General features: G+C 44.5%; 1 protein-coding gene across 4 annotated transcripts in view; it reads right to left on the bottom strand.

Annotated features, from left to right (window-relative positions):
• The window catches only part of LOC138295848 (zinc finger protein 25-like), a 101,826-nt gene that overhangs the window by 60,823 nt on the left and 27,778 nt on the right, over positions 1–13,225 (bottom strand). For all 4 annotated transcript variants that reach the window (XM_069234427.1, XM_069234426.1, XM_069234428.1 and 1 more), the window contains exon 5: positions 2,933–3,046. In XM_069234427.1, coding sequence (XP_069090528.1) covers positions 2,933–3,046 — 114 coding nt within the window. The remainder of the gene's footprint in view (positions 1–2,932; positions 3,047–13,225) is intronic.

Genomic DNA, 13,225 nt, shown 5'->3' on the forward strand with positions numbered 1-13,225 from the left:
GCACAATGTGGTCAATGTTTTGAAGGTGGTCCCACTGTCCCAGGACCACCACGGGTTAAGTTATGCACAAAAATGTTTTGTAAAAGTAATGTCCTGCAAAGCATTATGGGGCACATTTCAGTGCCACAAATATTTTAATATGTTGATCTGATGTTAATGCTTAGAACAGCCTCTGGAGGACACCACAATGAAAATAGCATTTGCAAGAAACATGGTCATGTAACTATATAGTTAGCTCCTAGAGAGCATAACCACGCATAAAGAAAATGGTAAAAGGTAATGCAGGTATTAAGCCCCAAGAGGGTATAGTGCATTACACATTTTCAGGGTTGACAAGCCTACTGCAACAATATTACAAACATGGCCCTTAAAACATTAACTACTCTCAGCTGTAAAACAAAAGTTCTGGCCATGAGAGCTTAAAATGGCCCTAGTGTGGGGACTTTGAGAGAGATGGCTTAGACAGAAAGTGTATGCCATGCTGAACATTTTGGTGGTAGTCCCATTGTCCTAGGACCACCACAGGCTGAGTTATGAGCAAAAATGTTTTGTAAAAGTAATGACCTGCAAAGCGTTATGGGGCGATTTTCCCGAGTGCAGTGAATATTGTAGTAATGGCTCTCCTGCTGTGCCGGAAGAGCCACTTTTGCTTTGATGATTTCTGTTTTACCTAAAGCATTTACCAATTTCAAGTGTTTTTAGAGGAGGGCCACAAGAAATGACTATGATTAGGTAACTGTGAACAATGTGACCAGCGCTCCAAGGAACGAATTAAAGTGACGGGCGTAAGATGGGCTTTGTTAAAAACCCACAATACTTACAAAAGGTCAAAGCACCTGCACGCTCGACCTAGAAAACAGCCCAGCAGACCATAAACCAGGCCCACAAACAACCACAAAACTGGCCCGCACACTGGCCTGTTAGATCAGCCCGTTGGGCACCTCCTCATTGCCCTATAGGCCAGCTCGGCCCATGTGTCTGACTTTGTGTGTCAACTGAGGGGCAATTTGTAAGTAACCATTGTAATGAACTGGAAGTAAAAAATGCCATTCACAGCACTCAGTCCCCTCTCTCATTAGCCAAAGCGGGTAGAAACATCAATAGAACCCGACAGTTATAGGACTGTGAAACAATACGTCTGCTGGGCTGGGGGCAGAACCTCTCAAGTCATGACAACATGATAAGACTGACTCTATCCCATCCTCATTGTCTTTCGGATCAACAGGCCTATCGGTACTTATCCTGTGGCGCATGTGTAGGCATGCCATCTTCTGAGAGCTCAAAGGGAGACAAGTGACCATGAGGAGGGAAAAGAAAGAAGGAAGGAGAAGAAGGACACGAGGGGATAGCAGTTTTGAGGTTATTACTAGCAGGATAGAGATAAACAGAGAAGGAGAAAACTTGCAACAAGAAGAAAAGAAAGGAAAATATGCAGCTGGCTAAATAGTCTGAGGTGAAGGACGACAAACAGGAGGGGACTGGAGTAAAAGAGGACTAGAGAAAGGTAAGTAGGAGAAAAGTTACAAGGGTTAAGAAAGACAGGCATATAGATGGGTTAGGGAAGATGGGAATAGAGACAAGGAGAAGGAGAGGAAACAAGAACAAAACATCTGAGAAATAGGGAAAAAGAGCGAAGCACAGAGGGGAGAAAGGAAAAGAAGAAAGAGTTTAGAAAGATGAGGGAAATTGGAGAGGAGGAAGAAAAGAGTGAAAAGAAATATAAAGAGGGGTAAAATACCAAAAAGGTAAAGGAAATGTAGACCTGGTAGATAAAGGAGCGGCCAAGGGGAAATGCATAAGGACTGTCGACAGAAATAACATATCTGATTATAAAACGATTATAAAACGATAAGAAGAGAACGAATGAGCAAAAAAAGTCATTAAAAGCTTGGCACCACCAATAGTGCGATTGCCAGTCGGTTGAGTACCTGCACTTATTTTTCTCCATTTAAAGCACTGAGGATTACTATTTTGAATGGCCACGTCTGGAAATAACAGGAACTTTGTATTGTTAGAAAAAAAGAGATTATTTCTCCGGTAACAAGGCAGCATCTGTGAGGGACTCTAGTGCTGTGATAATACTTGCAAGAAGTGAGAGTCTGAAGCCTGGAAGTTGTCCCCAGCAGCCAGTAGTGCTTCACCGTGCTATAAATACATCTCTCGCTGACAGTGTTATCATTTTGCATACCTGAAAAATGCACTGCTCATTAATCATTATCTCTGAGAATCAAAAAGCAGCCTGCAGGGCCTTTAATTTAAGCAGTCTGTGACACCAACAGTTCAAGTACATGTGAAAATCCTGCACACGTTCTGACTAGCAGTGTTCTGTGAATGTACACAGAAGATGTGTGTATACCCATAATCTTTACCGAATACTCACTAGTGCTGTGCATGTAGGAGTTACAAAAGAAAAAAAATAGTTCACATATGCTGAAGTATATCGGCATTTGTGCAATAATCCATGTAACAGGGGCAGTCTGCAAGGCTTGACAGAAACAGCCCCAAAGGGGGAGAAACTTAAGCACTTACCAATGACATCAAGTTATTACCAATGACATCAAGTGATTTTTGAAAGGCATGCCCAGGAACGAATGAAAGTAATGGGCGTGATTAAAAGCCCACAATATTTACAATAGGTCAAAGCACTTGCATGCTCAACCTAAAAATGGCATAAACGTAAGGGGTAACAAAAGACAGAATATCTCCCAGATGGGTGGTTTTTAATTTTCTGCTTGCTGTAAGGAGAATACTCGACACCCCAAAGTCCATGCAGTGTTTAGTAAGGGCTCACAAAACAGAAAGAGAAATGCCTAAAGGAAAACATCAGACAGAAACACTAGCAAAGTTTTAATTAAAACAAACATATACGGGATTAACTGTGGTTAGAAAGACCAAAGGGATAAATACCAACAAAAAATACTTTCTTTCTGACCTGCGCCATGATGGGCTTTGCTTTCATTTTCGCTCAGGTCCTGAGAATCCGAAAGATAAAGACTTTCTTCCCTTTTTATCTTAAATAATAAATCTGAATTTGCAATCATCTCACCTGTGAAAACAGAAATTATGTTATTTGTAGCTACATGCAACAATCTTAGTTTCTATTTAAGAAGATATCATATGATAAAACAAGCATTGGTAAAGTCGACAGGTTTAGGCTATGCAAGATCTATTGGCTTTGTTAATGTGTTTAGTCACGTTGTACAGCAGCTTGGCAGCACAGCTGAAAGTGCTATGATGCAGTCAGCGCTGGCCACAATATAGTACTTTTTTTGCAACAAATGGATAGGCTTGATGAGTTCAAAATAGAAATTATAACTTTAAGAGAGCACAGATTTTGAAAAATAATTTGTCAAGGCCTAATTTATGCCAGCTATGTAGTATTTTATAATATGCACGTATGGTATAAATATGAATACCAGCATTGCATACATATATATACATTCACATATTGCATACAGCTATTATTATAGTTTGGTTTTGACCATAAAATAGGCACACTGTCAGCCATTAAAGTGACGAATTTGATATGATTACGAGGTCAGTGTCTGTGACATCACTTCCTGTGACATCATTGGATACTTCTGATGCTAGATTCCCCGCTATTTTTTTAGAGACTGGCCCTGACAACAACATACTTTCAGTTAACATGAAACAGTTCTACATCCCCCAGATGGTGCATACTACTAAGCGGAAATCCTGCACTAATGAGCTGAGGGCAGCTCCTGTTGCTTTCGGGTGGTGCAGGCTATTGAGGCCAGCTGCTGCACTCCTCGAGTTGAGCACGGAGCGATGGGCAGGCAGCTTCTGCAGCTCTCCGGTTGTGTGCAGCTAAGCTGCGCTGCTGCAGCTCTCTGTTGCAAGAGGGCTCCTGGACTACAGTGCAAATAGAAGTACCTGCACCTCTCAGTTTCTGTGCAGAAGTGGGGACTCCAAATGTAGCTCTGGGTGGTGTACACATTGGAGAGAATTGCGGTCTGAGTGATGGCTCTGGGGGCAGCTCCTGTGGTTTGCCTGTAGCATACATATCAGAGAACAGCTCATACAGCTTTTATGTTGTGTTCGTAGCTGACAGCAGTTCGTACACCCCAGGCTGTGTGCAAACTTTGGTCCCTAGGCTTTCTGCACATGGCTGAGTACATCCCCTGCATCCCCTTAGGCAGTGCTTAATTTGTAAATAAAAACGTGCCGGTGCCCAAAGCCCGCCTCTTAAACACGCGGCTACTGAATTTAAATGTGCCAGCACAGAATACTGAGGCAGCGTAATTCTGAAGCAATCTCGGGTCTCTTCAATCTATTTACAGCCACTCCCTGCCCCTTCAGTTCACTCTGGCAGCTTTCTGCTTTCTACCTTTGTAGCGCTTTTTCGTTTTTCTCTTCCTCCGTCTTTCCCAAATGTGACTTTTGCTCGCAGCAAATTTTGAGGCAGAAGAATACGCGCCGGCCCTCAAAAGTAAGTGCAGCTGCTCAGCACCGGAAACAATAAGCACAAATTAAGCACTGCCCTTAGGCCGTATGTCATTGAGGACACTTCTTAGTCCCTAATCTGGGTTGTACTCCGGCAGTGCTCCAATTGTCCACGTAGTTGAGGCACACCCAACACCTCTCACGTTGTGTACACATCTAGCAACAGCTTTGCTTGCATTCCCAAATACGATGCTGGGGACATCATCTGTGGATATCTGGCTCAATATTCTGATATAAATAGCACCCAGAGCCATAAATGTGTGTAAACTAGTGAGAGCAGCTCATGCAGCGGTCAGGCTAGTTACACACCTGAGAACAGTCACAAAGATGTTTGGAGGTTCCTGTGCCACCTGGGTTTTCACACAGCTCCATGCAATCCGCAGTCTGTGAGCATGTCACACATGGAGTACTGCAGCTCTTGTGGTGTACGCACAAAACTGTGCATCTCTTAGGCCGCACGCACACGGCTCCCAGATTATGCGCAACAAACTCAGGGCAGTTCTTGGATTATGCGCTCACCCAGTTCAGTGCATTTTATGGTTTATGTGACCACTGTTCTGTGTGGTCTCTGCTTATGTGCAAAGACTGGTCAGAGCAGCTCACATGGTATGAGCACTCAGCTTAGTGTGTCTCTTGGGTCCAACACACCCACATTTCAGAGCATACCTCTGATTATGTGCACCCGAAGCTCAGTGCAGTTCTCCCTTTATGTGCACACGGATTAGAGGAACTCTCTGGCTATGTTTATGCACAGATCACATGTTACGTACAAACAGCTTGGTGTAGCTCTCAGAGTGTGCACATAGTTCAGCACAGCTCTTTGGTCCCATCTGTCCACAGGTTAGTACTTCTCTCCTGTTATGTGCATACAGCACTCAGTGCAGCTCTCGGGTCTGTACACTAGTGACGTAATAAAATCCCCTCCAGCCTCTGTGGTGCTGGGGTTCCAGGGGGGGGAGCTTCAGCACTGCACACGGGCCCCTGGCTCAGTGGGGCTGACTAGGTCCAGAGCGTGGGGCTCCCACCATGTATTTTGCAGGGAGCACCCTTGAGTTTCGTTTCACTACCGCTGTACACGCACAGCTCGGTGCAGCTCTCAGGTCCTGTGCACACAGCTAGGATAGCTCTACAGTTATTTGCACACCCCTTAAATAAACTCTTTGGTTCCCCGCACACACACCACACCACAGCTACCATGATATATACATACAGGTCGGGAAAGCTCTCGGATCCCTTGCACAAAGTTCCCACAGCACTTGCTAGCACCATCTGGCAGAAGCTCAGATATACATCACCTCTACAGAGCCAGAGATCGCAGGTCAGATCTGTAATGGGGGAGGGGTGCAGCAGGCAACTCCAGAGCACAAACCAATGAATAACCAGCCCAGGGGAAGAGTAGCCACCACTGCAGCCTCGCTCCTCCACTGCAGCTATTGAACAAGCATTGGCAAAGCCATTAGCTCTCACATACAAAAGCTATTGGCTTTGACAATGTTTATCATTAAAAAATAAATTAAAAAAAAGGGGTACACTATTCCAAATCAATAGTCATAGGCACCTTGTCTAAATGAGTGACTATTGAGACACTATAGGAGCATTACGGTTAAGAGCCCCCGCTTGGGAGCCCGTCAGGCATTGCAGCACCGGCCAGACGAGGAGCGTTCCCGATGATGAAGCCAGTCATCCATTGTGATGCTTGAGGGTTCGCGCTCTTGTAGGAATTGGCCCTCTAGATTTGTTTTTTGATTTGGAACAGTGTACCCCTTTTATTTTTTATGATTATCAATACTGGGAGACTGTACACTGGACCGCCAATCTCCTGGTCCCTCCCCCCCTTCTTGGCTTAGATTTGACAGTGTTTAGCCATGTTGCACATCAGCATGGCTTCTCTGCAACATGGGTAAAAATGAAGGAGAAAAGTGCCACAGCCCTTTTTTTCAGGTGGGAGATACGGGCAACAAATATCGATGCCGGAGGGACGTAGAACAGGTGTATTGGGATGAATGGCATCAACAAAAACCAAGAACGTGGAAGGGAGGGGGCTGCAACAAACGACGACACCAGGAGGCTGCGCGCACCATTGTGTGGCGAGGAGGGTACAGGTGCAGGCAGTGACGAATTGAGTGCAAGCAACGACCCAGATGGGTGGCCGCCTTCAAACATATGCACTCTCACCCAATGCCTTGAATCTAAATAAAACAAGTAACTGACGCGCAATGGTGGTGGACCGTGTTCAAGGACAGATATGTGTATGTGGCGAAGCTGGGATGGGTGCAGACACCGACCCTTTAGGGGTGCAGGCACTGTCAGGGCAGATTGCCTGAACCTAAATGTAAGAAAAGTACCTTCAGAAAGGAGAGACCAGTAGAAGGACAATGGTTACCAGAGGCGAAACCTAAAAATGAAAATGCCTTACATAAAATTGAGGGAATCTATAAAAAGAACTACACACACAAGGGGTCATTTAAGCTAACAAGGAGCTCCAAAAGGGCTGCTGTAAGTGGGCCAGACAGTTTCCAAGGCAAAATTATAGAGAAATGAGTACACATTTATTAGAAGGGCCAAGGATCATCACTACATGGTCGCGAAATATTTTATTGAAAAACAACCTCAACCATTAAATGTTTTTTTGAATTGTTTAAATGGTAAAGCCATTGCCAAGAAATGGTGACTATAAGACAGGGCTTTTATAATCTATTTGATACGATTGCTCCAAGGACTTCATCTGAATAAATGGAACTGGAGAATGTCCTCTTTTCTTCGTTAAAGTTCAGGCATAAGGTATTGTGTACCAGTGGTGGGGAACCACAAAAGTAAAACACACCGATGTTGAAATGAAATCTGAAGAGGGTTTGAATATTGATAGATAAAATGGATCCAAGGTTTGCACACTTTTCCACCTTAAATTTTAGTACGAGTTGCCGGCAAAGAAGTGTTGAAGATCTATGTTGGCTGCTTAGCAAAATTTAGATTCCATTAGCAAATTAAAAAAATTACAGATGAGGAGGGGAAACGAAGGTCTCCTTTCTTGTTCAAATTAAAAGAGTGTAAGATTTAGGGTGACTGCAGTTTCTATAAAGACTACCGAACAGGGGTACCTGAAGTTCAGATTAAAAAATAAACCATATATAATGCTTGAAATATTAAATCAATATTGTTAGAAATATGGTCTTTAGTTGGCAGTGATTTGCACCCTGTCCAAGTAGGAACCCTCACTCTAGACAGGGTAAGGGAGTCACAAAGTTAAGGTAACCCCTGCCCACCCCCTTGGTAGCTTGGCACAAGCAGTTAGGCTTATCTCACAGGCAATGTGTAAAGTATTTGTACACACACACACACACAATAACACAATGATAACACCACAAAAGTACTCCCCACCAGTTTAGAAAAATAGCCAATATTTATCTGAGTAAAACAAGACTAAAACGACAAAAACCCAACATTCACAAGCAAAGATAAAAAATTTTAAAGATTACATTTCAGTAAAACGCTTAGAAACACAATAGCCTCAAGTGGAGCTATCACAATGTCTTTGACAGTCATTCCCAACAGTGCAACGCCACTCGCAAGAGAGTGAGGGGCAGTCACGGAGTCGCACAGATCCCAGGTACAGTACCTTTGGAAAACAAGGAAACAAAGACGTTGCATGGAAAAGGGGAGGTGAGGCATCGCTGAAGCCAGTACGCCGTCGGTGCCTTACTGCTACCAGGGAGGTGAGGCACGGGTTCCCTACTGCTAGGCAAGGGAAGTGAGGGGTTGGTTCCTTACTGTTGCATGGGAGGTGATGCGGTGTCTGTAGCAAGACGTCAGTTCCTTACAATCCTGTGGGGTTGATGAATCCAGCAGGTCAAGATGCAAGGTGTCGACTTCACAGTGTCGCAATCACACCACGGGGCCCCAGGTGATGCGTCAGAGTCAGGTGTCCCAGACGTCGGGGACACGGCACTCAGAACTCAGGCTGTGACAGGACTTCAGAGGCCCTACAGCGCATCACACATGCGTGTTGTCATGATCTTTGCGCTCAGCGAGGCCACAGCTCTGGTGCAGGCAGCAAGCACGGAATCGTACAACTGTGCCGGTTCCAAAGTCGCCCTGGAGTCGAGGTACTTAATTTCTTCTTGGTTACACCAGAACTCATTCCCATTGGCCCAGGGACTGGACTCAGCACCACTTGGCAAGTCAGGACTCTCAGCAAGAATGCCCAAGTGCTGGCAGATGAAGTTTTTGATGTCCTGAGACTTCTACAGGAGGCAAGCGTAGTCCAAGCCCTTGTAGAACATTTGGAAGCAGGGTGTAGAAAGCCAAGTCCAGTTCTTTCACTCCTAGTACAGAAGCAGCAAGCAGCAGGCTAGCAGAGCAAAGCAACAGACAGAGTGGCAGTCCTCCTACAGCATTTAGCTCTTCTTCCTGGCAGAATGTCCTCAGTCCAGAAGGGTTATGAAGCTGTAGTTTCAGAGGTTCAATAGTTAGACTCATTTCTGCCTTTGAAGCAGACAAACTTTAAAGGAAAGTCTTTTTAGTGCACACAACCCTGCCTTTCCTGCCCTGGCCCCAGACTCACTCCAGGTGGTTGGAGACTGCTTTGTGTAAGGACAGGCACAGCCCTATTCAGGTGAAAGTTCAGCTCCTCCCACCACACTAGCTCAGAATGATCCATCAGGATATGCGGGCCCACCTCAGCTCCCTTTGTGTGACGGTCTAGAGTGAATTCACAAACAGCCCAACTGTCATCCTGACATTCACAGCCAGACAGAGGCACAGAATGGTTAAGCAAGAAAAGGCCCACTTTCTAAAAGTGGCCTTTTCAAACTTACAATTTAAAAAACAACTTCACCAAAAGATGTATTTTTAAACTATGAGTTCAGAGACCCCAAACTTCACATCTCTATCTGCTCCCAATGGGAAATTGACCGATATTTCAAGGCAATCTTCACGCTAACCTATGGGAGAGATAGGTCTTGCAATAGTGAAAAACGAATTGAGCAGTATTTCACTATCAGAACATGTTAAACACACCAGTACATGTCCTACCTTTTAAATACACTGCACATGCCCATGGGACTGCCTTGGGACTACCTTAAGGGTGACTTACATGTAGTAAAAGGGAAGATTTGGACCTGGCAAATGGGTGCACTTGCCAGGTCGAAATGGCAGCTAAAACTGCACACACAGACACTGCAATTGCAGGTCTGAGACATGTTTACAGGGCTACTCATGTGGGTGGCACAATCAGTGCTGCAGGCCCAGGAGTTGCTAAAAGTGTGGGGCTAAACCCGCAAAAAGGGCCAGGTTCAACAAACATGAATTTAATACCATACTATTATTGGAGTTTTTGTGTGTTTATATTTGTGTGCATCTTTAACAATGAGGAGAATGTAGATTTACTCTCAATTATACATATATACATTAATGTAGTGTTGTTGCCTTTGAAATATATTCCCTATAACATGTATAAGTTAATTTTATTACAAGACAGGAGGCTCGTATTATGCTTTTCTTTTCATGCTTTATTTCAAACAGCAGCCAAGAACTACAAATCCCAGAATCCCTGGGAAATAAACTACAAAACTGCATCATAATGGGGCCAACCAATCACACAACAAGCCCCATAATAACTATCTTGACTGAGAGCACCAAGCCCTCTTTTCTTGCTGCTCGCAGTCAAGATAAGTACTCTGCTCGCATTTATATTTCCTATTTTATTATATTGTTTATTTATGTATTTCTAACATTTATTGCCGTATTACTTAGATTGTTATTTGTTGTTACTTGTTTGCGCGCTTCATTTGTGCTGTTTCGCGCTATCAGGCTGGCTGGCAGAACGTTCTATTTAACGTTCTAACAGCTGCGCCTCAGTCAAAGGCATTCCTGGCATTCTTTTAACACGCTTGGCAGCATGTGCTTTGAATTCTGTCACGCTCGACTGCTTTTATCGAGCGTTCTTCCCGATTCCTTTCCGCCTCATTAAGCGGCTTCACAGCGTGTTTCCCTTCACACGCATAACTGCTTTCTTTAAACAAACGTTTAAGGAAGAATTTCCTTCAGCTTCATTACACCCTTGGTTGTATTCCAAGCGTGTTTACCCTCAGGTTAGTGGCACGCCATTCTCACCCCCCCAGCCAGCCTCTCCAGGCAGTCACTCCCCCTTTACAATACCAGCTTTTTAACCCCTTCTTGATTGATTTTCTTTGGTTTAATAGGATTATTACCTGTTTCTTCACCACTTTATCGATTTTAACAATTTTTTCTCTCGAATACTACCCTTTTTTCCCCCCCATTATGTAAGAGGAAGACCAAACCCAATCCATTAAGGATAATTTGAAATCCTTTATTAAGGATTCAGTCCAACACGCTGTTTCAGTGTCTATGTTGGACATTTCCAAAAATTTGGAAGCCTTTATTTCTAAAATGCTTCACGCACCTAGGACGGATCCTCTTTTGAGAGGTAAGAAACGTGTGTCTCATTCTCATGAGATTTCAAAAGGCGTTTCTAATAAATTTGGGCCTCCAACCCGAGAGGCGAATTCCTCGGGGCTCCCCTCCTCCCTCCTTAATATTCTTCATTTACGGGACACAGACAGTGATGGGGACGATGTCTTACAGGACACACTAAATGATGATTTTTATGATGGGCCACTGGAGAAAAGGCGTAAAATTTCTCCTCATGAGTCTTCCCTTCACTTAGTGCCCAAGGATCTGGTGGACCCTGATGGTGACCCCATGTTTGACCCTACTTCCATCCATCATCCCAATTCCTCTGAGTGGTTTCCCTCTGACCATGTTTCGGATTATGTTTCCTTCTATCTCCGCCATCCCCTGGACAAGTCATCCAGAAATAAATTAAAATCTGAATGTCCCAGACCCTCCCTTCCTTGTAAGATTACAGACACCCCCGCCATTGGCCCCAATATGCAAAATTTGGGAAAGACCCTAAAAAAGGAGTTTCAGTTCTGGCCTTCCTCCGGTAGGAGGCAGACTAGCTTTGTGTTTAAACATTTGGTTGTCAATAACTTCCGATCCTTGGTTAATTCAGACCGTCCAAGGCTATTGCATAGATCTCTATCAGACCCCTTGTCAGCCCTTTCTTCCTCGTCCTCTCCTTTTTTCTCGCAAACAATCTCGCCTCATTCAGGACGAGATACAGGCTTTACTATCAAAGCAAGCTATAGAGGAAGTGGTGCCCGACCCTTCCGGGTTTCTCAGCAATATCTTTCTGGTTCAGAAAAAGAACAAAAAACATCGCCCTGTCATAAACCTAAAGGAGTTCAACAACTTCGTGGTTTATCATCATTTCAAGATGGAAACTATACTCCATCTCAGGGATCTCCTCCTTCACAACGACTAGTTAGTTCGCATAGATCTTCAAGATGCCTATCTCTCAGTGCCGGTACAGCCCTCTTTCAGAAAATTTCTTCAATTCCAGTGGGAAAATACTTTCTTTCGATTCAAAATGCTTCCCTTCGGTCTTTCTTCCACCCCTTGGTGTTTCACCAAGATACTCAAACCCGTGGTAGCCTTCCTCAGGGCTCAGGGGATAAGACTGATCGTCTACCTCGACGACTTCCTAATTATGGCTCAGGACAAGTCTTCCCTGGTAACTCAGCAAAAAATATGTCAAGACCTTCTTTCTCGTCTGGGCTTCCTTATAAATCTCGAGAAGTCAGCCCTAGTTCCTTCACAAACTCTCGAGTTTCTGGGGTTCCTCGTCAACACTACCGAGTCGATTCTCCAGCTTCCTCAATACAAAGTCTCTTTAATAAAGAAAGAAATTCGTTGTAGGAAGTTGGCTCTGTATGTGCTATTTCAAAGTAAGGAATAGCATGCACAGAGTCCAAGGGTTCCCCTTAGAGGTAAAATAGTGGTAAAAATAGATAATACTAATGCTCTATTTTGTGGTAGTGTGGTCGAGCAGTAGGCTTATCCAAGGAGTAGTGTTAAGCATTTGTTGTACATACACATAGACAATAAATGAGGTACACACACTCAGAGACAAATCCAGCCAATAGGTTTTTATATAGAAAAATATCTTTTCTTAGTTTATTTTAAGAACCACAGGTTCAAATTCTACATGTAATATCTCATTCGAAAGGTATTGCAGGTAAGTACTTTAGGAACTTCAAATCATCAAAATTGCATGTATACTTTTCAAGTTATTCACAAATAGCTGTTTTAAAAGTGGACACAGTGCAATTTTCACAGTTCCTAGGGGAGGTAAGTATTTGTTAGGTTAACCAGGTAAGTAAGACACTTACAGGGCTTAGTTCTTGGTCCAAGGTAGCCCACCGTTGGGGGTTCAGAGCAACCCCAAAGTCACCACACCAGCAGCTCAGGGCCGGTCAGGTGCAGAGTTCAAAGTGGTGCCCAAAACACATAGGCTAGAATGGAGAGAAGGGGGTGCCCCGGTTCCGGTCTGCTTGCAGGTAAGTACCCGCGTCTTCGGAGGGCAGACCAGGGGGGTTTTGTAGGGCACCGGGACACACACAAGCCCACACAGAAATTTCACCCTCAGCAGCGCGGGGGCGGCCGGGTGCAGTGTAGAACCAAGCGTCGGGTTGGTAATGGAAGTCAATGGGAGATCTAGGGATCTCTTCAGCGCTGCAGGCAGGCAAGGGGGGGGTTCCTCGGGGAAACCTCCACTTGGTCAAGGGAGAGGGACTCCTGGGGGTCACTCCTCCAGTGAAAGTCCGGTCCTTCAGGTCCTGGGGGCTGCGGGTGCAGGGTCTCTCCCAGGTGTCGGGACTTAGGATTCAAAGAGTCGCGG

Source organism: Pleurodeles waltl, chromosome 5 (assembly GCF_031143425.1).
Source record: "Pleurodeles waltl isolate 20211129_DDA chromosome 5, aPleWal1.hap1.20221129, whole genome shotgun sequence".
Taxonomy (NCBI): domain Eukaryota; kingdom Metazoa; phylum Chordata; class Amphibia; order Caudata; family Salamandridae; genus Pleurodeles; species Pleurodeles waltl.